The 22,875-nt window shown below is 43.0% G+C and overlaps 1 protein-coding gene across 1 annotated transcript in view; it reads right to left on the bottom strand.

Moving 5' to 3' along the window:
- The window catches only part of ptprn2 (protein tyrosine phosphatase receptor type N2), a 117,931-nt gene that overhangs the window by 75,406 nt on the left and 19,650 nt on the right, over window positions 1-22,875 (bottom strand). The window contains exons 3-10 of the mRNA XM_030079828.1: window positions 21,742-21,855; window positions 16,013-16,269; window positions 13,778-14,231; window positions 13,280-13,576; window positions 12,901-12,941; window positions 11,871-12,322; window positions 7,690-7,776; window positions 2,517-2,596 (exon numbers count right to left, since the gene is read on the bottom strand). Coding sequence (XP_029935688.1) covers window positions 2,517-2,596; window positions 7,690-7,776; window positions 11,871-12,322; window positions 12,901-12,941; window positions 13,280-13,576; window positions 13,778-14,231; window positions 16,013-16,269; window positions 21,742-21,855 — 1,782 coding nt within the window. The remainder of the gene's footprint in view (window positions 1-2,516; window positions 2,597-7,689; window positions 7,777-11,870; window positions 12,323-12,900; window positions 12,942-13,279; window positions 13,577-13,777; window positions 14,232-16,012; window positions 16,270-21,741; window positions 21,856-22,875) is intronic.

Below are 22,875 nucleotides of genomic sequence, written 5' to 3'. Positions count from 1 at the left end.
CACAGCCGCTAAGAACCTGCTGCCCAAAAGATGCTTTTCAATGAGTTATCAAATCTCTTCTATACTGTCCATGCCTTTCAACCAACTCTCTTTGTCTATTCTTTTCAATGGAGCATTGAACACATCAAATAGAACTGATGGGCAGATAGATGGACAGCAGAATGTAGCAGAGCCATTTTAACCTCCCTCCGACAGCGCCACTGCACAGTACAGTGAAGGTGCAGCAGAAAAATATACTGTTAAATTTTTAGACACTCCGTTTTTTCTAAGTGACATTACAAATTGATAAACTGCACTTAAACCGTTGCAGCTGAATTTATATGAACTAACCTCTGCAATTTTCTGCAAATGCACAGTGTCCCAAATATAATAGATGGAAATCTATACATTTAATCTGAAAAAAATATTTGAAAATTAATGTGCATTTCTTGTCAGTGATAATGAGCTGATGATAATTATTTCATGGGTTATTAATCAAGCCATAAAGAACCATGTGCTGTCTTAGAATCACATTTTCTACAGCGTCCTGTGCCTGTTTAGGAAAAACAAAACAATTCCAGTTTATTGACTGCTATGAAATCTATGCTATGGAGGCCCTCACTTATAACCAGACTGAGCACAGAACACAACCGGGGTTTTGATGGGTTCATCAGGAGGCCATGTGGTTTATGCACAGTCACACGCTGGGCAGAGGTCACCCAGGATTACCCAGGAGGCCACTGCGTATGGGTGTCAGTTTTATTTTCAGATTCCACTTAAACCAGCCACAATCCGGTCGACTGCCTTGAAATCACCATGCCATGTTGAATTCAATATCATGCATGCATTTGATGTTGTCTGCACTCGAGCAGCAATGTCCTGGAGAAATGTGAAACAGTGTGGGAGTAGCCATCAGCTTCTGCCTTTGCTTTACATTGTTTTGTAATACTAAATGGCGAGGAGGCAGTCCACACAGCCGTGGCATTTTTATTCTTTATTTGAGAGAGCGGGGCAATAGAGAGTGTGGGGGGTGGGCGCATGAGAGAAAGCTCGGGCAGGATTTGATCTCAGGCCAGTGGGGGCGCGTTTGTAGATCCAAAAGCACAGGAATTAACCACTCGACTGTCTCCGGGTTCCACTTTACGATTTTAATATTTTTCAAGAGTGAAGAGTGACGCAAGGGCAGGATGCCTAGCTGATGCGTCCAAACCATAAGCAGTCTGATAAGCTCCTCCTATCAGCTTTTACAAATTACTATGCAGGTGGGCTATATTCATAATTCATCAACATGGGTCAGACTGATGATCATGTTGACTTAACATTTGGTCTGACATTTCAGCCCGACTCACGCCTGTCATTAGCTCTCGCCCCACGCCGCCTCATCAAAGTCAGTCACATGAGAGAGGGGAAAAAATGAAAAAAGAAGGGGGCAGAAAGGGAAAAGGGGAAACGCAAGAGAAGAAAACAAGAAGGAAAGAAAAGAGATGAAAGAGATATCTCCAGTTCCTGTGATATTTGGTTTACTTGATCGTTTTGCTTAACAAACACCACAAAAGGGAAATGATGTAGGAATAAGTGCACAGTAAATACACATATCACACACATACTCCAGTGTTGAAACACTTGCTGGCACACACACACACGCACACACACACACACAGCAATGCACACACGAAACCACTGAACCAAACCTCAACCCCCACCCCAACCTTTCTTGCGGTAAATCTGTATCATCAGCCATCATCCAGCACATCGCTAATAGGAAACGAGACGGTGCCAAAAACGTCGCTCGGCAGAAACTGGAGCAGCAACACATTTCAGCCAATAACAACACCACCATGTTGATTCCACTGGGGTGATATTGGATGATATTGACTGTTGGGAGTATTGCTGTGCTTCTCAAAGTCATTTTCAACCAAAGCAAGGACATCGACACACATCACACACACCCACGCTGGGCTGATCGGAGTGCAGACAATGAACAGGGGAGTGGAGGCAGTGCATACTGACAACCCCCTCTCTGTGGGTGACAGCTCTCCATCAGTCGACATCAAACAAATGCACGCATGCAACACCCGTACGCGCGCACAAACACACACTCAAACTGATTGGCTGGTGCACACGCATACCTGTTTCAACCTGTCAGCCTGTTGGACATAATAGAGGACCAAATAAACTGTCCAGGATCACTGTATATGTGTCTGTGTGTATGTGTGTGTGCGAGTGAGTGAGTGTGTGTGTGTGTGTGGATACAGGAGGTGTGCGCGCCGGACTCATCATCCCAGTAATTGATGGTCATCTGTCATTGCACAGTGTTGATAATCTTCCTTTGGACAGGGGTTTGTCTGAACAAGATGAACGCCAGCCTATCTACTGTATCTGCTGAGACTAATCTGTGTTCTCATTTACTGAAACACAGAGAGTGACAGAGTGGTGTGGCCGGCAAAAGTGAGATGAATCGCAATGAAGGCTGTCAATAGTATCACTGTGTGTGTGTGTGTGTGTGTGAGTCTAAGAAAAATCTAGACTGCTCTTACCTGCAGCTTGAACCATATCTGCTGTGGTCACATTCTTCGGGTTTGGCCCAACTCTGAAAGTCAGCGCAGGACCCAGGACACTAAAAACAAATGCAAAGGAGAAACCAGATGACCTATTGTATTTCTGAATGTGTTGTACCTTCCTTGCAGTTATGCAGGGAAGGTACAAGTGTGTCAATGAGGAGGGAAAAACTCCGACTGAGATGGCATAGATTTTGTGAACCTCAGTGATTCTGTTTTTCTTTTCGCTTTAAATTTGGCCAAAAACCAAAGTTCAGTCATCGGCTAAGGATCTTGTTTTCTTTCCACCTGCAGTAACCTGTCTGTTTCCCTGTGCCCATTCTCCTCTGTCTGGTCAGGAGTCAGCAACAGATTCCTCTCCCCAGGGCAGAATAAATGTTTAAGGTCCCTGAGGTTAGCTGTGAAATAAAATCTAACAATCCCACCAGACTCAGTAAGAACTCCCTGCACTGGTCTGAGAGAAACAGCGTGTCTTGAGGAGGGGAAAAAAACACATACACTGGTATCTGCTGAAACCTCTAAAAATCCCAACTGAGAAGACATTTTGTAAGAGGCTCAACAGAGAAGGATATTAAGCATTAAAAGATCAAATCAACAATAACCTCATAGTCCTGGGGAGTGCTGTTTTCCAAAACTGGCTTCAACAAGGCAATGATAAACACGTCGTTCCCGAAAAATAATGAAGTCCCTGTCTGAGCCAATCAGTAACAAATATGTCACCTTCCTTTGAGCTGTAATTGTAGTTCCCCCTTGGGCCAATCAGTGTAATTTTGAATGCTGAAAGGCAGCGGTGAGATGCATCATTTCCCCAAGTTTTGTCAAAATCAGATCAGTGGTTTCTGGGATATAACACCTTGCACATAAATGAGCTAAGAAATAATCTAGTGCCCCCCTGTTGGCTGATCAGTGTAATTATGAAAATGTAAGAATGCACATCACTGCATCATTCGACCCAATTCTAGTAAAATCCAATGAATATACGAACCATCCAGGAGCAAATGTTCCTCCAATGGAAAAAAAAAATGATGCTCTTGCAACCCATAAAAAAGGTAGAGTAGAGAATCAGACCATTTAGACTCAACTGATAAACACGTGGAATAAGGGCGCTACGGTTTTTAGCAGCAAAACAAACTGCACACTTATTCCACATTTTTGCCAGCTGAGTTAAACAGAACTTATTTTTGCGATTTCAATCACTCACTTTAAGCCAATTAGTGCATTTTAAAAAATGCCAGATAGCACAATGCGAAAAGTCATTCCCTTAAAGTACAATGCCAGTCTTTTTTTTTTTTTTTTTTTTTTTTTTTTTCAGAATTTGGGATAATCGTTTAGGTTACATCTGCCATTTACATGATTCTTAGCACAGTCTGCACACTGTCGTCTGTACTTCTAGATGTCAGGCTTCATTAACCAAACCGCTCTAGAGGCCATTCACTGCCATTCATTTTCATCTGGAATGAAAAGCATCTTCCACAGACTTGGAAATTGCCTGAGTATGATAATCCACCACAGTAAACCTGCACTTTTAAATATTAAAAAAAAATAATAATAAAAAATAAAATAAAATAAATAAAATAAAAAAATGAATAAATCATTTAGTTTGGTCATTAAGCTGTCATGCTCCATTGTGACCAACATCAAAAAAGAGCACCTCTTTATTATTGTAACAGCGATGATTTTTTTATTCACAGCAGAGTGCTATTGGAGACAGTACTCATATTCAAGCTTCAGCAGCAATGCCATTGAAATATTTAGAAATTTAAAGTGATGAAAAATGAGGAAAGGTTTAAACACCTGACTAGATGAGTTAACCTTTCTTAATTTTCCTCATTTTCGTCCTAATTTGAGATAATGTGAAGAACTCATAGACACTATAGTCAACAGGGCGTTATTGAAAATTAGCCTGGCACATTGCATTGCACAAATTATCTGATCAGTGCATTTTAGATGTTGTGCAAGGTGTCATTCCTTTAAGATATGATATATGATAGAGAAGCAAACAAAACTTTCAGCCGGGCAGACCAGGGCTGATCCAAAGTCCCTCCCCTAATTTTATCATGTGGGACGGTAATGAATGATTGTGAATGCAGGAAGGTGAGCTGAGGCGTCCACCTGCCCCCCTCCCGCCTGTCTAGCAGTCCTCAATCACCGAGCCATTATGTCGTCATTTCTTCGCCGTATGTCCTGGGAAAGCGTACGCATTAGTGTACTTCCAGGCAGACTGTATGACAGAGAGGGAGATTCATCAGAGTGCCAGTGTGCTGTGACCCAGGCCCACTCACCATCAGTCAGGCTGCTATAGAGGCAAGGACACTCGATGGGCCAGGAGCAATATATGAGCCAATACTGCCAGACAGACAAACGAAAGCACGCACTGATGCATTCGTGAACATGATCACACACATGCTTACATGCTTACACACACGCACGCCTCCAGAAGAAATACATCCTCCTCCATTCCCTTCACCTGGGCTCTGTTTGCTCTCGTAAATGTCAATATTTCCACAGTCTTTACCCCTGCCTCGCCCATTCACCCTGGCCTAAGACATTCTGCCAGAGATCTTGATGCATCTCAAATTGAACTGACGTGCTTTTCTTGTTTTGTTTGTGTGTGTGTGTGTGTGTGTGTGTGTGTGTGTGTGTGTGTGTGTGTGTGTGCGTTCTGTTTTTTTCCAAGCCGGACAAATTCAGACTGAATGTGCAGAGGGGGAACCACTGCCACCGTGAGATGATGAAGCTGAGGTAGATAAGATATCTGGAGAACTTCTCACTGTCTCCTGTGTTATTGGATGTGCGGGTTTGGATTTCAAATTAGCTTCTGTCAAAGAACAAAATGTGCATGTGTATGCGTGAGTGTGTATGTGCAGGCTGGTTGGTGGGATATTGGTGGTGCTGGTGGCTGGGGGGGGCGGATTTCTGTCTGCACAGACTGTGCATGACTCTGGACTTGTGAATGTGGGTCCCACTCCCCCTAGTGCCTCTGACCAGTAAAACACTTACGTCATCTGAAAGGCTCATAGTATTCCCGGCCTATCATGCAAAACTGCCGTTTTCGAACCCTCTTTTGAAAATGGGATATTTCTTGTGCTGATTACGGTCGTGGTGAACTCTAGCATAGCTGTGATCAGCGTCTGAACATTTCAACACGAAATTAACTGCAACTACCAGCCTCTTCCGCTAATGTTTCCGTCTGAGATCCTTTTCTGCTTGCTTGTCTGCCGGCATGGTTTGAGTATCTATTCTCTCCTCCTTTCTATCAGGGCTCATCAGAGCGAGCAAGAGTGGCCTGAAGCAGGGCAGTGTGCTCTGACCCAGCACTAGTACTAGAGCTGGCTCATATTCAGACAGAGGCTTTCAAACACTCACCTGCCGTGGCCGCACAGCAAGAGGCACAATGAGCTTGCGTCACGTTCTCCATCTCTGCTATTTCTACATGAATGCGCTTTCATTACTTTTCCAACAGGGAAAAAAGAATCGGGATAAACAACCCTAACAAAAAAGACATTTTCTGTATTTGTCTTCTGAATAGAATACATGTGCGCTGTTATCAATATGTGGTATAATACAGCGTGCTCTCCTCATAAGCTTTATTTGTGGCGGTGTTGATTCTGCCTATCGCTTTACACTGGCCTCACAGCTCTCAAACACTGCGGTCAAGGATATACGAACGATGCTGCAGTGCTATAATGTCATTGGCTGTTCATTAGTGTCCAGATAATGGCATCCATCATTATGTGCATCTGGAGTTGATTCTGAGTGATATGAAATGACAGCTGTGATAATGAAATTAACTCAATCAGTGCTGGTATAATGACATATCATGGCGTTTGCACTCAACAAAATAAAACCAGGGCTTGAAATTGAGGATGAAGACAAGATGGCCTCCTTGGCCGGTGAAAAAAAATGTCCACAGTAACAAGTCATTTGATATAATTTAAGTCTTAAAATCTTGTTTTTCTTAAAATGTGTGGGGGGGGGAAATCTGCCATAGGGATGAGATATTCCCAGTTGTTTCCAATGCTAATTGACTTGTTTCACGAATTTTCTTGAATCAAATGTGATTTTCTTGATACTAGTGGGTGGATGTGCCTTATTGTGCCTTATGTCAGCATATTCATACTTGTTCCCAGAAAAATTCCAGTGAAACTTCATTGGAATAAGGTGTGAATATCTCACCCAACAGGCAGATTGTTTTCATTTCGTCTTTTCTTTACCACTGTACATGAGGCTAATTGACTTATTTAGACGCAGTTTTTTGCAGTGGGTTAAATTCATTTTGCAGTCATCAAACAATAGGTATTTTTGCTGCTAAACACTTGATACAGATAGTGACTGACAGACTCCCCTCTCAATACCTATTATCCGCAGCAGAATACTCTGTACCTAGAGTACAGTGCAGCTGCAGACTGCAGTACACCGGCTTTGGTGTTCATATGCTGCGGGTGTTATTGAACCACCCAGACTTCACCTCTCCTGCAGGAGCGTCTTGAAAGGCTTGTCAGATCTTAGGCGAACACATCTCCTCTGCCTCCTACATGGTCTGACACCAAATGTACAGGAGAACCATGGAACGGCAGAAACCAGCCCAGGTTCAAGGACAGTTCGCCCGCTCATTAATATATTAACCACCTACTGCTGGACCACTTTCTCTATTTCCCGCTCCATCTCTTTATCAACCACATGTCTCGCCTTCTTTTCCACTCGCTCCTTCTCTCCCTTTTCGCCTCTAACCGCGAGCTGTTTGATGGCATGACTGCTCTCTTTTTGACAAGGCGCATAGTTACAGTAGTGTCGCGGCAGTGTTTTGAATACAATGGAGACATCAGTATGTGTCTGGAGGTAATTAGGCCTGATTTCTCTCCCTGCGAGAAGTCAAACACTCTGAAAGGTCAGAAAAACAACAAACGCCCACATTCTCTGGCAGTGTGGCACAGCATTTTCACACAAACAGTCCTTACAATGTCTGGACAACCTTCACTCTCCCCCCGCAGGCTCTAAGTGGTGGAAAAACAACACAAAGCTGTTCAGATTCTTTAAATCTGGTATATTATAGTTGTTGCATATGGCAAGTAGCTTCAAGGGAAACTGTCATTGGTGATAACACGTGCATGTACGAATCTGTGTGTCTTTGTTTGATGTGCTTTGTACATACGAGAGCTGAGTGAGGTCGGTGGCGTGGAGGTTGAGTGTCTGTGCCAGGCGCTCCATCAGGTCCAAGCCCTGGTCAGTGGGGAGGGAGCTGGGGAGAGAAACGCACAAACAGCTGGGTATCACTTATGGAGGTCCATAACCATACAAGATACATGCAGCCATTCAGCCGTTAAAATGCTTTTTTTTTTTTTTTTTTTTTTTTTGAGCATGGAGATACTGCTTCAATTCATACCCACAGATGGGTCATTGCACACAAGCAAAACCTATGGCTGTCTGAATGAATGTACTGGAACATGCACACATGTACACACAGACACAGACACACACAAGCACAAGCACAAACACAAACACAGACACACAAAGGCTGGTGCCAAGGGAATAGGGATCAGCTGCCTCTTCAGGCTTGGTAAATCACCTGCTTTTTTCCAGCAATGAGACAAACAATAAGGTGCAAATGGAACCTGCATGAGGTGTAATGGCTGTATCATATGGACGCACCTTTCTCTCCCTTTCTTTCTCTCATCTCCTTCTTTTTCCTCATCCACATTTCTCCCACACACACATATATATACATGCACGCTTGAAACTCAAACACTGTGTCAGAAAGCACGCAAACTCACACGCACGCGTCCACACACACACACATGCACACACTCTTCACCCTCACCCTCACGGTGAGATGAGAATAATAAGGTGCAAATGGAATGGAGGTGAAGTGTAATGGTGGTCTGATAAAGCCATGCCTCATCTCAGCTCAGTCCGTGGCTGCTCTCTCACTCAGAGAGTAAATCGCCAAGGAAATAGACCAAACAAAGGCAATCTGCAGGCCAACGCACTGGATGGAGGAAATGAGAAGGGTACACACACACACACACACATTCACACACACACAAATACACACAGAAAGCTACTTTATTGCTGACAGCTTAACCTGGAATCATAGTGTCTGCCAAGTGAGTGCAAGGTGACATGCACCGAAAAGTCACGGATCAAAATGAGACATTGTCCAATAAAACGTAGAACCTGAGCAGCAAAATTTAACATTTTGATACCACTGGCATCAGGAATTCAAAATATCATAGTCATAGATACAATAATGCAATACAGGAAGGAGGTTAGAATCAGATAAGAGATTACACAGGAATGTGCAAATACAGTCTTCTAAAATCAATCTAAAATGTTCATCTCAACAAGTTATTCAGTCTTAAAATCTTTCTTTCTTCAAACAAGTTAAAAAAAAAAAAAAAAAAATCTGCCAGCTGGATGAGACAAGCCCAATTTTTTCCAACACAGTTTCACTTGTTCAGGAATTGTTCTGGGAACAAGTATGAATATATTATATGACAAGTAGGGGTTGGACAATAAAGTGAAAAATGCAATATATTTCAATACTTCCTTTTGTGTTACATTATCGATATTTGAGTTTTGCACTTCATTTGCACAGATGCACATTTGAGTTCCTGTGAGGTGTGTTTGTTCCCTGCCTTTAGGAATTTGAATTGGAACTGCTCTGTCACATTCATGCTGCAGTTGCTTTGCATATTACAACACTGAAAAACACGACTGGCTCCTGCCGCAAAATCATTTCGCCATTTTTTCCAGTTTTTTTTTTTCTTCGTCTTCAGTTACAGATACCATGATGTATCATAGTTGATTATCGTACAGTATACTGCATATCACAGAATCGCCTGTATCGTGATTCCATCGTTATCGTGACAGTATCAAATCGCCAGTTACCCAGTGATTCCCAGCCCTAATAACAAGACAGAATAAAGCAGATTAGCCCAAGTAATGAATGATAGCTGACTCAAAAAAAAAAAAAAAATTATTTTAAAACTGAATTTGAGACTAAATGACCTGTTGAGATGGAGGATGCAGCTACACAGACACACACAGGCACAAACACACAAAAAGACAGAGTAGTGCAGAAGGAATTTATACAGTATATTAAGCCTTAATATTATAGAGTATGGGGGCATTAATGAGAAAAACAAATAAACAAATAAATAAATAAATAAGGCTGACTAGGCCTGACTTCACAGGCGGAAATAAAAGCCCTACCCGATCCAATTCTTCCTCTGGGCCCACTGGGATCGGGTTGGGTGAAGGCCTCTACAGGGAATCAGACCCATGTGGTCTTGATTATGTAATGTGCACATTAGCAGGTGGAGCTGCCAAAATGCTATCCTTTCTTTTTATATGCTCCCTGTATACATTTTGAATACACAGCATTCTCTTAAGTTAAAAAAAAAGGTTATTAGACATATTCAAGCACAAAATTGATGCTGAGATATTGTTTTTGTTTAGCCCGTTTCTGACACCACATTACAGCCGCTTTTTCCAACAGCAGCAGAACACAGAGCAGTGTACTGTGTACGAGTGGTTGATTCACTCCACCTTTGAGAGAGTGGGTGGATCTTTTTTTTTCCCCCTCCACTTTTTGAGAGCTTTTGAAAGTTAAAGATTCGCCAAAGCAATTCCAGACACGTTCGCCTCCCTCTGCGGTAATTCTAGCAACTGGAGAGCTCCAGGAGTGACTTGGTTGTTGATGCTAGCACTTTTCCCCTTGGGTTTCTCTCTGTCTCTTTCTCTTCCATCCATACCTCCTCCACCCCCCTCTGTACCCCCCACCTTCCTCCTATTCCCCAAACCCCCCACTACCACCACCACAATGTCAGGAGCTGTCAGATAAGCAGGTTTGCGTAGCCTCACTGCAGGGTGCGAAGGAGCTGGGGATAACAACCGTGCAATCATGAGGTCTGCAGCAAATGCAGACACCACTATAGGCCTACTATAGGTGTCCGTTTGGTGGGCTGATTGGCTGTGGATAGAGGGAGAGGAGGAGGCGGAGGAGGTGAAGATATTTCGCCTGGAAGGTGACCTGCTACATCTCCCTGGGCACATACTTGCCTGTGTTGAGTGTTTGTGTCTTAATCTGTCTGTCTATATATAGTATAAGCTTTAGCCCGCATATGTGTGTTTGTGTTGTTGTTGGTGTGTGTGGCTATAGGGTTGACAGAGATCGTGCCCATCGGGCCTTTATGAGCGTATGTCTGTTGAACAGGTGAAGGACAGCGCACTGACACCGGACTTGATAACGCCATAAAGGGATTTGAGAGAGGGCCAGGGGCGAAGACACAGTCGATAGGAACTTATCTTCGCTGAGCCTGAGCTGAGTGAGTGAGAGGTGAGAGAGAGAGGGAGAGAGGGAGAGAGGGAGAGAGAAAACTTGGCTCCCCTTCCTGACACAGTATCATCATTAAAGCTGTAATACAGCACGGTAATACCCACACACTGAGGGATTTATCATCCCAGCTATTGTAGTCAGGTGCAATACACACTAAGGATTTCAAACTACTGTATCCCTTTCCATAAAAAAAGACTTGCATATGTGGGTGGTTTAGGCAGAAATTGTGTCTCTAAAAGGCAGTTTCAATAACCGAACAAAGCAGACGTAGGCTTGGTCTTAAGGTATGTAAAACGACTCTGCCTTGAAACAGGTCCAATAGTATGGCTGACAACTGGTGAGTGGAGCAATAAACTATAATGTAAAGTTATGAGCTATTGTATCAAGACAGCTGCGAGTAAGTGCTAAGCAACTGTGGAGAAAGAGCCATAATAACCTGTACAAGCTGGCCAAGGCTGCTGCTGGTAAAAAGCTCACTGAGAACCACAACTTAATGCCACCAAGGTTAAATTAACATGGATGATTTTATTCATTCAATACTGTCTAGATGTGTATATAGTCCTGTTTGTTTTCAGTATAGCTATTATCGACTTACATAGCTTGTTACATAGGTTATTTTTTTTCTTTTTACTTATAAGAAGTAAACCATATGGATTGCTTATATATTATATACATTATACATATAGACATAAGACTAAGGATATGTATAAATATTACAGATATATATGTGCACTGTCCCTGTAGCTTAAAACTGTTTAAATAAATTCATAAATGAGAATATTCAAATAAATCAATTTTATTTTCTAGATAAACTTAAAAAAAATGTTATTTCCTAGTTCCTACTCTTAATTCTGTTCTAAACATTTTTTTTTTTTTTTGCAATTTTGTGCAGTTTTTATTTAAATTGTCATAGAAAGTTGCAAAAATGCAAAAATATGCAAAAATGTCCTTTAAAACTGACCCTGAAATCGTGTTATAATCTGGACCGTACTCACTCTGAGTCGGTGATAATGTAGCCAAAGTGTCTGTCCTTCCCCCTGCTGGAGAACTCCTTCACCCCCACGTGAACCAACTGGGTTTTGACTCTCATGTCCTTCTTCTGCGGCTCCTCCAGCTGTTTCGTCCCAGCTGTGGCCCCCATCCGCTGGATCCACTTCTCCACCTCCGAGTCCACCTGTGCATCGGGCCCCTCAGAGCCCCCGGTTAAATGCAGGGCGGAGCCAGCCTTCTCCGGCACGGCAATGTTCCTCTCCTCCCAGGGATGGGGCACGGGGACCTGGCCCTGGGTCGTGCGGCTCTGCACGTTCTCCAGTCCAACTTTTTTCTGGCCGGTGCTGGAGGCTGGTGGTCTGCCGCTGTTGACCTCTGCTTGACTGCTGGCCTCTCGAGTTTCACCGAAAGGCTCCAGGTTAAGGTAGTCCAACAGCTTGGAGAGGAAGGCTGCATGCTGTGATGGATGAAAGCAGATTTCTCTTTAGCACAGCTGAAACAAAACTTACTCTATATATTTAACTTGTGACTTTCTTTTCTTTGTAGAAGAGATTAGAAATTATTCAATATCCCAAATAATATTTATAAGCTATCAAGCACTGAAAATGTACAAAAGCATATTGTTTTCAGTAAAGACTCCACATCTGAATGCTGGTCCAAGGTCCAATGCCATTCTGTTATCTTTTTCTTCATACTGTAGATTAGAGGACACATTCATTAGCTTTACTTAATGTCTCAAACCTAAAAGTTTGATTGTATCATAGAAAACTATTTTAACTTATATTACCTTTGTGGAGATTTAAATGTACAATTAGACAAATCATTGAGGTCAGAAAATGCTAATGGAATTTTCTAAGGTCCTGTAATTGTGATTCTGCTTTCAGTTTCATATATTTCAATGATAAATGTTAGTCTGTGTAACATTCAAATCATCCCTGTCTGAACAAGCATTCAGAAGTCAATAAAATGTAAGCCTGGACATGTCTGTCTTCCCAGAAACCAATTTATTGGTTGAGCAGAATAATTTTAAATCACCTTGTCAACAGGCTCTTTGTGTGCACCGTCTATTTGTTGGCCTGAAAACAAACACAATGTATGTGAGCAGAATGTGTGAAAACTGCAGTTTGCCATTGTATTTACGGAACAAAAAGCAATTATGACTCAAAACAAAACACCCTCAAAAAACATTTGGTAGCACTTGGTAGCACTTTCTGTGAAGAACATATCAATACTTCATAAAACATCTATAAAGACTTATACTGTAATGAAAGAACATGTTCTTTTTTTTTTTTAACTCACAATGTATTAGAATAAAGACAATAACACAAAATATAGCTTTTGCAAAATATGAAGAATGAAAACTCAAAAACTTTCTCAGCTGTTACTCTCTTTCTCAGGAGAGAAGAACACCTACCTTGGAGGTTTCCTCTCAGTGTGTCTTCCTCGTCTAGATCCTGCCCTTTAACTGATTTTCGGTCCTGGTCTTGATCCAGCTCCACGGTTACCGGTGGCTTCCTCTTACCCTCCCTGTCCCCCCCGGAGTCTGTGGCTCCTGGCCCTGGCCAGGCCCCAGCCCCGGGCTGCTCCTCATCCACCACCTGCAGAGCTCCTGTGATGACCCCAGCCAGCTGGTCCAGGTCTTTGCCCATGAAAGCCTCCATGTTGACGCTGTGGCTTCCCAGCTGGTTCACCACATTCTGGATGAATCGCTCTGGACAGGAGAGAGATGAATGCAGTCTCACAACCACTTTAAGCGGAAAGTAGATGTTAGGAACACTAAAATGTTACAGGCATTATAAAAAAAATACGATTTTCCCCAAAACAAACAGATCAGGAATATTGTGCAGCCAGGGCATACATAAATGCCAGAGTGAGAAATACCTGTAACAAGCTACAATAAAGCAGATCTTACCGTCCATGACACTGAGAGGCTCTTTGGCGGTCAGATGGTTAGAACCAGCCTTGAACAGAAGTCTGTCCAGATTAGGCCTTGGGGTTTTGGAGCCAAAAGCCACCTGAGACTGGGGCTCTGCATGGTCAGTGGGAGCTGGTCGGATGTAACTGAGGTAGTGGAGCTTTCCTTTGGGCCATGGAGCCTCACCAGCTGAGATGCCCTGCTGGGGGCTTGTTACTCCAGCAAGAAGGCGTTCCAGTTGTCTGGAAAGAGGCCTGCTCCTCTCTGAGTCCTGGTTGGAGTGGGCTGGAGCGAGATGAGGATGCCTGCCCTCTCCACTCTGGGTAAAGACTTTGGTAACTGGAGTCTGGCCAGCTCCTTTCTGAAGGCTGTAGATAGTGGTCGTCTTCCAGCCCGACTGGGGCTTTGGCTGGCTGGAATCCAAATGGCCATCAGATCTGATGTCTTCATTCTATAACACAAAATAAATGTCCATTTCATACATTAAGCGTATTGTTAAAGTCTAATTTTTTGCTGTTTACATGAAGCGACACTGACAGTATGTACAGAGTAAGTCCACAATCTAGGTGAAGGTCTGCAATAGTCTTTTCATCTGGGAACAGGAGATGGGTTGTACTGGGTCAGCATTGTTGTGACAGCCTTTAGTACAAAAGAAGAGAAGCAACCTGGGCTTGACGAGACAGGACAGGATATGAATAGGGATTCTAGATCAAAGACAACTGCCCTTGGAAATTGCATTATGGAAATCACAGATGAGATAGTGTCACTCAAAGAGTAATTTCATGCATTTCCACAACACACAACAAACTTAAAAAGCATATCTCGCCTATCAGAGGACTAGTAGCAGCCCCTTATCTAAAAGCTAAAATTTATGAATCATCTGATTTCAAAGTTAGCCATATGGCTTTATATTTGACATCCGATGAATTATGTATTTATGTCACAGTGCACTGGCATGCAGGCCTATGGAGGCCTTTAATGCTTGTGGCAACATAGTCAGTGCTAATACCTGCCCCAAAGTGTGATATCCTGTCTTTTCGTCTTCTTTCCATCTCCTCTAAATCATTATGGTCCACTCTGCAATTCGACATATATCCGATCCACTGAGCAGCATTATTTTAAAAAGTGTTGGCACGACACTAATACTAGCTATCCCCCTGGGTGCCATTTTCTGTGCTTCAAATGAATATAGAGAAAATGTCAGTCTTTCCAAACTCGGCATACTGAGAGGCCATAATGGCATTAGCACAGCAGGACGGGGGGGCACTGCCATTCACTCTAACCATGTTTGCCTTCTTCCATCACACTACACAACAAAGGACCTCATCTCATCAATAAGGAAGGTCCTGAACTCTTCAACTTTGCATTATTGCCGCACTGACACAGCAGTAGGAAGCAGCTTGGCTATGAAGGATGTCTGCAGAGCACATTCATGCAAACCCAGGGTTCCTCCCTAAATATAATGATTGAATAATGTAGAGACGTGATGGAAGATCTTTGTGTAAAAGGGTCGCTCTCGACTCAGCGGGGGAGGAAAGAGGGAAAGCGGGAAACAAAAGCAGTGCAGGGACAACTCACCGACCCCCAGTGTACATAGATACTGCCTCTTTTCCATTAGGATGTTGGCCAGAAAGGAAAGGAAGAGGCCTCTCCATGCTTTATCTGAGGAAAATTACCCCTTAACAAAATAAATGCCTTATCTTTTTCCAACTTATGACAAATGTACAGGCTATTCCCTCTAGTTTGATAATAATGGACATGGATAATGGATAATAATGGACAGATCAGTTATGTTATCAGTAGAACAGGTTTTTTGTAGACTTGTAGACTGTAGATTTTTTTGCATTGTTCACACTTCTGGAATCCACTCAGGGTTGGCTCATGCTTCCCGCAGATATGAATGCAATGGGGGGCATTTGGCCAGCGTGAGGCTATGCAGCCATGTATATTGGCCTGTTGCAAAGGCGGGAGCATCATCGCAATGATTGGCTGAGCGAACAGACAGGGAGGATGTGGAGAGAGGAGAGGAGGAGGGAACAAAGTGGAGGACTTCTGCTGAGGAGTTGTTTATTTTGGAAATATGGAGGAGAGAGTAGCCAGAGAAGCAGAAATGCCCAAAACTTGAGGACAGGGGTCGGGGCCCTGGTTGTGTCTGTGTTAGTGGGAAGCATGAACTAACCAAGCAATTGTTAAAACTCTGCAGTTCGGTCAGAGCTCTTTCTAGGTCTTTACCTGATTGGTGCCTCCCTCACGTTGGACTCCGGGTTGTCCAAGTGCCTCAGGCTGTGACAGGAAGCTCAGGTCTGTCAGGTACTTCTGAAGACTCCTACTAAGCTCTGCCTCCACAGGCTTCAGCTTCCTGTCTCTGGAGCTGCTGTAGGATGTCAGGGGGCTGGGGGGCGTGGCCTGGCGGCGGAGGGGGACCCTCCTCAGTTTGGAAAGCTCTCTGGATATCACCTGCTGGGTGATGTCATCCTGCCACGTCAAACCTGGACACACACAGAGTTCAGACTGGAATTCAAATTCCGCAAGACTTCTCATCTACTGAGATGGAAATATTGGTATAAATTTGTTTTTGGCTGTGTATGACTACAAATGGTTAGAGTTCTGAGTTAAAAAAAAAAAAAAAAAAAAAAAGAAGACAAGTTGTGTTTTCTGCTTCTGGGGAAATTCTTCAGAGTTCTCCTAGCTTTACAGGGTAAACAACACCGTGAAAACAAAACAGCGAGGATGAGTCAGTATGTTAGAGTAAAGTTATCATCCACTAAAAGGGAGTCATGAATACACATACGCATGCACAAATGTATACACACACACGCACACACCAACCAGTCAACAAGCCCTGGGAGAATGTCACACTGTGGCCTGACGCCGTGCCAACATCTCTGCTAATTGCCAACACATAGTTGTGATGCAGAACTCCTGGGCAGGGGCAAAGCGCAATGATGCCAAGGCCAGATGGAGCTACCCAAGCAAAAAAGATACCCAAAACATGGCCCCATTCCCAACAAGCCAAAAAGCACAGCATTCCATCGCCAAAGAGCAGAGAAATACCAAAGATATTATACTTTTGTCTAAAGCCAGGATGTTCATTGATGACGTTTCCATTCCAGTGGAGAAGCATTTTTTAATGAGGGAGCAGTAATTACGGGAACGTATGAGCGTGGCATAGGCTTGGATTTGTAACTGCCTCCTACCTAAACCCTTTAGAAGTCCTCATGTAAAGAAACAAAGAGTTGTGCTGGTCTTAATGATGTGAACATATTTAACAGCAATAAGCTAACAGCCTGGGTAAGAATATATGAAAAGAATGAAAGTATCAACGCAGAATGTCTTCATTAGCCTGGTTTCTCACCCATAGACACTAGGTATTCTCATAGATATTCATAAGCACCAGATGAGGATCTGAGCAATGCAGAGCAGCTACAGATGCCTCCAGTCATTCTTGGCAGCGCTGAATGGAGCACAAAGCAGCGTATGTTGTCGCTGTTCTGGAACGCAGCTCAGCCATCCATCCATACAACAATAACACTTAACTACCCGTAGCTTACCCGATGTGTCGTATATCTGCTATACATTAGTGCAGTGATTATCATTTATGCATTCATCAGTTGAGATGGGGGAAGCAGATCTGGTTTCAACCCTAAAGGACCCATAAGGTACCTGCGGTTAACTGCGGCTGGTTAATGGGTTCAGTGGCAATGTAAACGTGCGATGGTGCCGGAGCAGGATGAGGCTGACACTGGCTTGATTGACTGTGACACCTCTATCCCCCGATGTCTCCAGGGGGATGCACTCATTTCCATACATACCATGTTTTGTGTGTGTGATGGGCGCACTTGAGGGAGAAGGTATGCCAGCACAAATTAGGGAATCAAAATGAACCATTTTGTAAGAGAAGAAGTCAGGAAGGAAAAGTGGTCAGGGCCTTTATGCTTGGATTCCTCTCAATCAACCTCTCAGCTGATTATCCCGGCACTGAGAAGCTAAATGTCATGCAAATTCATCTATAAGTCCAGGGAAAACGCAGGCTCCATCACCAAGTGCCGCGGGTTTTTGCCTGTTAAGGATAGCATGCTGTCTCAGGCAAATGCCTCAGTTAATTAACGCCTTGCCATTAGCGCAACAGCTTTCAAACAAGCAAGATATTTCTGTTGGCCTCCTGTCTGTTTTCTGTGTGACAGGGAGAGGGAGAGAGAAAGATCGAGAGAGAGAGGGGGAGAGAGAGAGAGAGAGGGAGAGGGAGAGAGAGAGAGGCCTCCTAAATATTCAAAGCCTATTAGATGGGATCCTGTGTACGTGTCTCGTTGTTTCATCTGGTGTTTTTGAAATGCAGATTTTCCCCTTTCCTTTAGTTCTGTCCACCAACTGATTTTAAAGGCAGTAATGGAAGAGAGCGTGAATAATTTAGCAACAAGTTCAACCTAATTATTTAAAATGAAATGTGTCAATCTAAATTTGATGCACAAATTAAAATGAAACAATGGCTCAATGCTGTGGCAGACATTAAAATCTGAATTCATTTTTATGAGCTGCGGTATTGTAAAATTCATTTGCTGTAAACAAGTCTGATTTATGTCAATAAGTCAAATATTAAGATAAAGAACAACTCCAAACTCATTGTAAAAGCATCACATTTTGCTATTTAGACTTACTTGCTCAATATTGCTGTCATAACACAGTCTAGCTGTCTCTGTGGAGTGCCAGTGAAAGTCTACCAAGGGACCAGCTAATATGAATTGCAATGTAAGTGACCATTTTGAAATGGCCACCTCTACAGAAGTCATTTCATATTGCCAGCACTACAAAGCAATTGGTGAACATCTGCGAGGACACAGAAAGATTATTTGCAAGTCAATAAACATTAAAGAAAATCATTATGCTCAGAGTAAATCTGCAGCAGAAGGTTTGCCACTTCTTTGAAACGATCTTGCCCCCCACGCAGACGTGGACTCACACTGAATGATTCAATAAAAGCACCCTTGTTTTCCTCATAACGTTCCCGTTTTCACACAAGTTGGTGTGAGAGTATGTGATTGTTTTTTTTGTTTTGTTTTTGTTTTTGTTTTTTAAAGTTGAGTGCCATCTAGAAAGATTGTGGAGGCTTCAGCAAAGTGGAGGATGAGGGAAGCTACCTTTGTTGCCTATATGCATAAGGTGAAGTACGACCTGTGAATTCATATTGTCAGTTTATGGTCACTGATTCTCCCCGACTGGCTCTTCTTGTCCATGGCACCGATGGAAACGCCACAATACATCATCTTACTTCACTTGTCTGGACTACAAGCCTATCCACTGATCTGCACATAGTCAAGAGGTCATTTGACTGCAGGTTAGTTTAGTTTAACGGGCTGAAACACAACTGGTGTTGCATTGTGACATCCTCCCCTTTGATTGTGCACATATCAAGCTTAAAAAAAAAAAAAAAAAAAAAATCAATATATTTAAGTCATATGCTCCCTAACCAAGAATATGCAGAATCAAACTCATCTTCATCTATCATATAACCCACTTAAAGACCCCATCATTTTAATATAACCTACATCAAGCTAATATATTGCAATTATGTTGTGCACAGATTGGCTCCTGTGTATCTTCACCCATTCTCAATCTACTCACACACATGCACACGTTTGGGGGAGCCATAATGATTCCAAAGCAATATGACAGCAACCTGGCTATGAAATGTGTAGACACACTGTGGCTGCACACAGTGAATACTAAAGTTGCCTGGCTTGGTTGCTGTCTAATATCAAAGTCATTTGCAGCTGGGATGACAGTGCCTTGCAATCAAAAGATATAGGGGTGAATATTTAATACCAGACGATGTGCTCTGCCAATGTAGACATATCGAGACAGCCCAAGCCCTTTTGGACAGGGGTCAATTTCTATTGATCTGAATGACATTGGTGTTGTGCAGTGAGCAGAGATTGTGTGATTTCTACCTGCATCTCTGATGCAAGATAAAGAGGATTGTAAATCGATTCCATTGATGTTCCCCCTCGTTTTTTTTTTTTTTTCTTCTTCATCTCTTCGATTTAGGTTATAGTACAATGGTCTCAATAACCCTGTCTGGGCTTCAACGAGGGTGTCCCACGTCTCAAAGATGACACTTCAATAGCTGTTGAGCTGATAAGAATAATGCGCCACCGAGCGTTAACAGTGTATTGTGGACTCATCCGCAGATAATGCTCTCTGTCTCTGGATGTGATTCTACAAGACAGAGAGCAGAAATGATTCAAAGTGATGATGTCATGTCTGCAGCCTCTGCGAGCTGGTGTCTAAAAAACACAAGGTCAGAGAACAAGTCTCATGACGAAAAACATCCAAAGCATTAAACACCTCTTAAATGGAGCAGAGGGAATTACACGCCGGATCTCCTCTCATCCTCCTCAGTCTCATTTGTTTATTTCTATGGAGTAATTAGAATAAATGTGTGGTCTCGCTCAGCTTAATATTCATCACTGCAATGTTTTTTTTGCTTTTGATTTCCTATGGCCGACCACTAACTCTTAATGATTTTCAACACTAGTTTACGCCTGTTAGAAGATATTAAGCTCAGAGTGGCCTGCAAAGCCAATTATGTGGGGAGGACTGGTGTCTGTGGTCACGGTGGCTGTTAAAGGTGTCTACTGCCCCCTAGTGTGTAATATATGTAGTTGCAGCTTGCAAAATACTGAAGAGAAAACACATCACATCATTTTGTAACAAGACTTCATATATTTGTTGCACTGCTTCCAGCATAAATTCAGAGATCCAAGCTACTCCTGGTATGTAAAATTTAACTAAAACTGCAGGTTTTCATGATGAATTACACGGGCTGACAACACACTTAATACATCGACGTCTGGCCAAATCTCTCTGAAAGGGCCTGAGTTACCTATTGAACCCGGCAGAGTCATTAGTTTGTTCCAGCGCTGGCGTCATAAGTCTAGACAGCCTGGAGGCAACAAACAGCCATTTTCATCTGTTGCTCATACTGTCATCACCAACAGCAAGAGCAACATCATAGAAAGCTCTGTTCACCACCGTCAGTACAAGCCATGCATAAAAAATCAGCCATATTTACATGACAAAAATGGTGAGATGTTGACAGTGGGGACAAAAAGGCAGCAAATGAGGAGAGTATTTCAAACAGAGGAAAGAAATCAGACCGCACTGTAAAAATCTCCATCTGAACAAGTAATTTCGTGTCATATTCAGTGTTGAAATTGTTTCTTCTTAGAAAAAAAAAAAAGAACAAACAGTGAAAAAAATCTGCCAGTGGGACGAGATTATCCCATTTGTTTCTAATGCAGTTTCACATATTTCAGGATCAGGCTGATCAGCCCACTATTTGTTACGTTTTAACACTGAATATGAGACTAAGTGACTTGTTAATATGGAGATTTTTTTTTTCTCCAGTGTGGGATTTTCCTTCAGGAGGATATTACTGTTGAGATCGCTACAACTCAGTGTGGCTGCAGGTTGGAAGACTAGAACCACCGATTAACTAAATCTGATTGTAACCATAGGCAGCCATACAGTTACTTTTGGTATGAAGACATCCCGGCGTCTGCACCATGTCCCTCTGTAGATCTACTCCATTCTAACAAGCACATTAGCTGCTGGGCTGCCATTGATTGAGCAGGAGAGGCCGTCTAACGTGATTACAGTGCACACCTCACAGTTACTCATCCACAAAATTAGCACTAAATGTCCTGCCAACATACAAGCCAATTAGATTGGCTGCTGGAGTTACACGATGATGGCACAACAATGGCCCAGTATGAGTCAAACGACCCGTCCTAGCTCGATGGTGTTGTGCTATGCTGGCCAAAGGGACAGCTTGGCTATTTGGCTTGCTTTATACAATGGCAGTTGACATGCATTGCTGTAAGCGCTGTACACGACTGATAAAGGCTGTTCAACAAAATAAAAAAAGACACGCACTCCAAGGCAGACGGGGAAAAAGACAGTACCTCTGTGAGCCAGTTTCTGTAGGAGGATCCTGAGGCGTTGCAGCGCAGAGGGAGAAATATCATATGTGTACAGGTCTGCGCCGGCCAACTCCTGGCACCTTCCAAATACTCCATCTACAAAATAAACCACACGGAAAAACATGAGCCTCATTATCTGAGAAGAAAACGGGGAGAATAAATGGATACATCATAATGAGGGAAATGTGTGTGATTACATGTGGTGTACAAGATAGACTGGGCAAATTTTACATCACATGAGAAGATGATTTCTTTTGTAATGGTGTGCATCACCTGCAGCTTCTCTGCACTTTTGACTTCCTGTTTTTGGGGAGCTAATAGCTGACATTTTTCCTCTGACAGCACTGCGATAAGCAGCCGTTCATGGCAGGAAGGACTTTATCAGGGACCCTGGTAATCTCCCTATCAGCAGGCCTCCCACCTCACTCAATACGGGTTGCTAGGCAACCCACGCCACAGAGTCCCTATCGGCCCCATAATTCAATGGCTGGTCTAGACTGCTGAAGGATGCTGAGACTCACAGGGTCAGGATGCAGCGTGTAGATGTAATGCTTGGAATATAAATGACCCGCGTTGTCACCTTCTCTCAGCTGGGGAGATAAATCCATGCATCTTGTTGGCTAAACTCACTAAATGAAAGTCCACAGCAAAGAATGATCTCAGGAGATGAATCACATGAAGATTTGATCTGAGCCGTCTCCAGTGTGCGAGTTTGTGTGTATGTCTGTGTGCGTATGGCGTGTGCAATCATGTGTACTATTGTGTGTGAGTATGTGTGAAGATGCTTCTGTGATTAGATGGGATCTAATGATGTGAATCAACACTTTGTCATGCACCGCAGTATCCAGTTAATTAGCCCCAGGATGTCTGACAATGACAGCAAACATCAATGGCATGACTGATGCTCACTGACACATTAGACACCTTAGGATACACACACACTGCTGTCCATTAGATCCTGCAATTTTCTGTCATCTACCCTCATGCAATTTTTGCACTGAGTATACAAAAACAGACATGTGTAGCTGGTTGCACCGAGGATCTACATCTCTTTGAAAGGTAGGCAAGCATTCATGTAACATAATACTTTCAACACTGGAGCGTTTTTGAGCTGCA

This window comes from Myripristis murdjan, chromosome 20, assembly GCF_902150065.1.
Source record: "Myripristis murdjan chromosome 20, fMyrMur1.1, whole genome shotgun sequence".
Lineage (NCBI taxonomy): Eukaryota > Metazoa > Chordata > Actinopteri > Holocentriformes > Holocentridae > Myripristis > Myripristis murdjan.
This window is presented reverse-complemented; position numbering and strand designations above follow the sequence as displayed.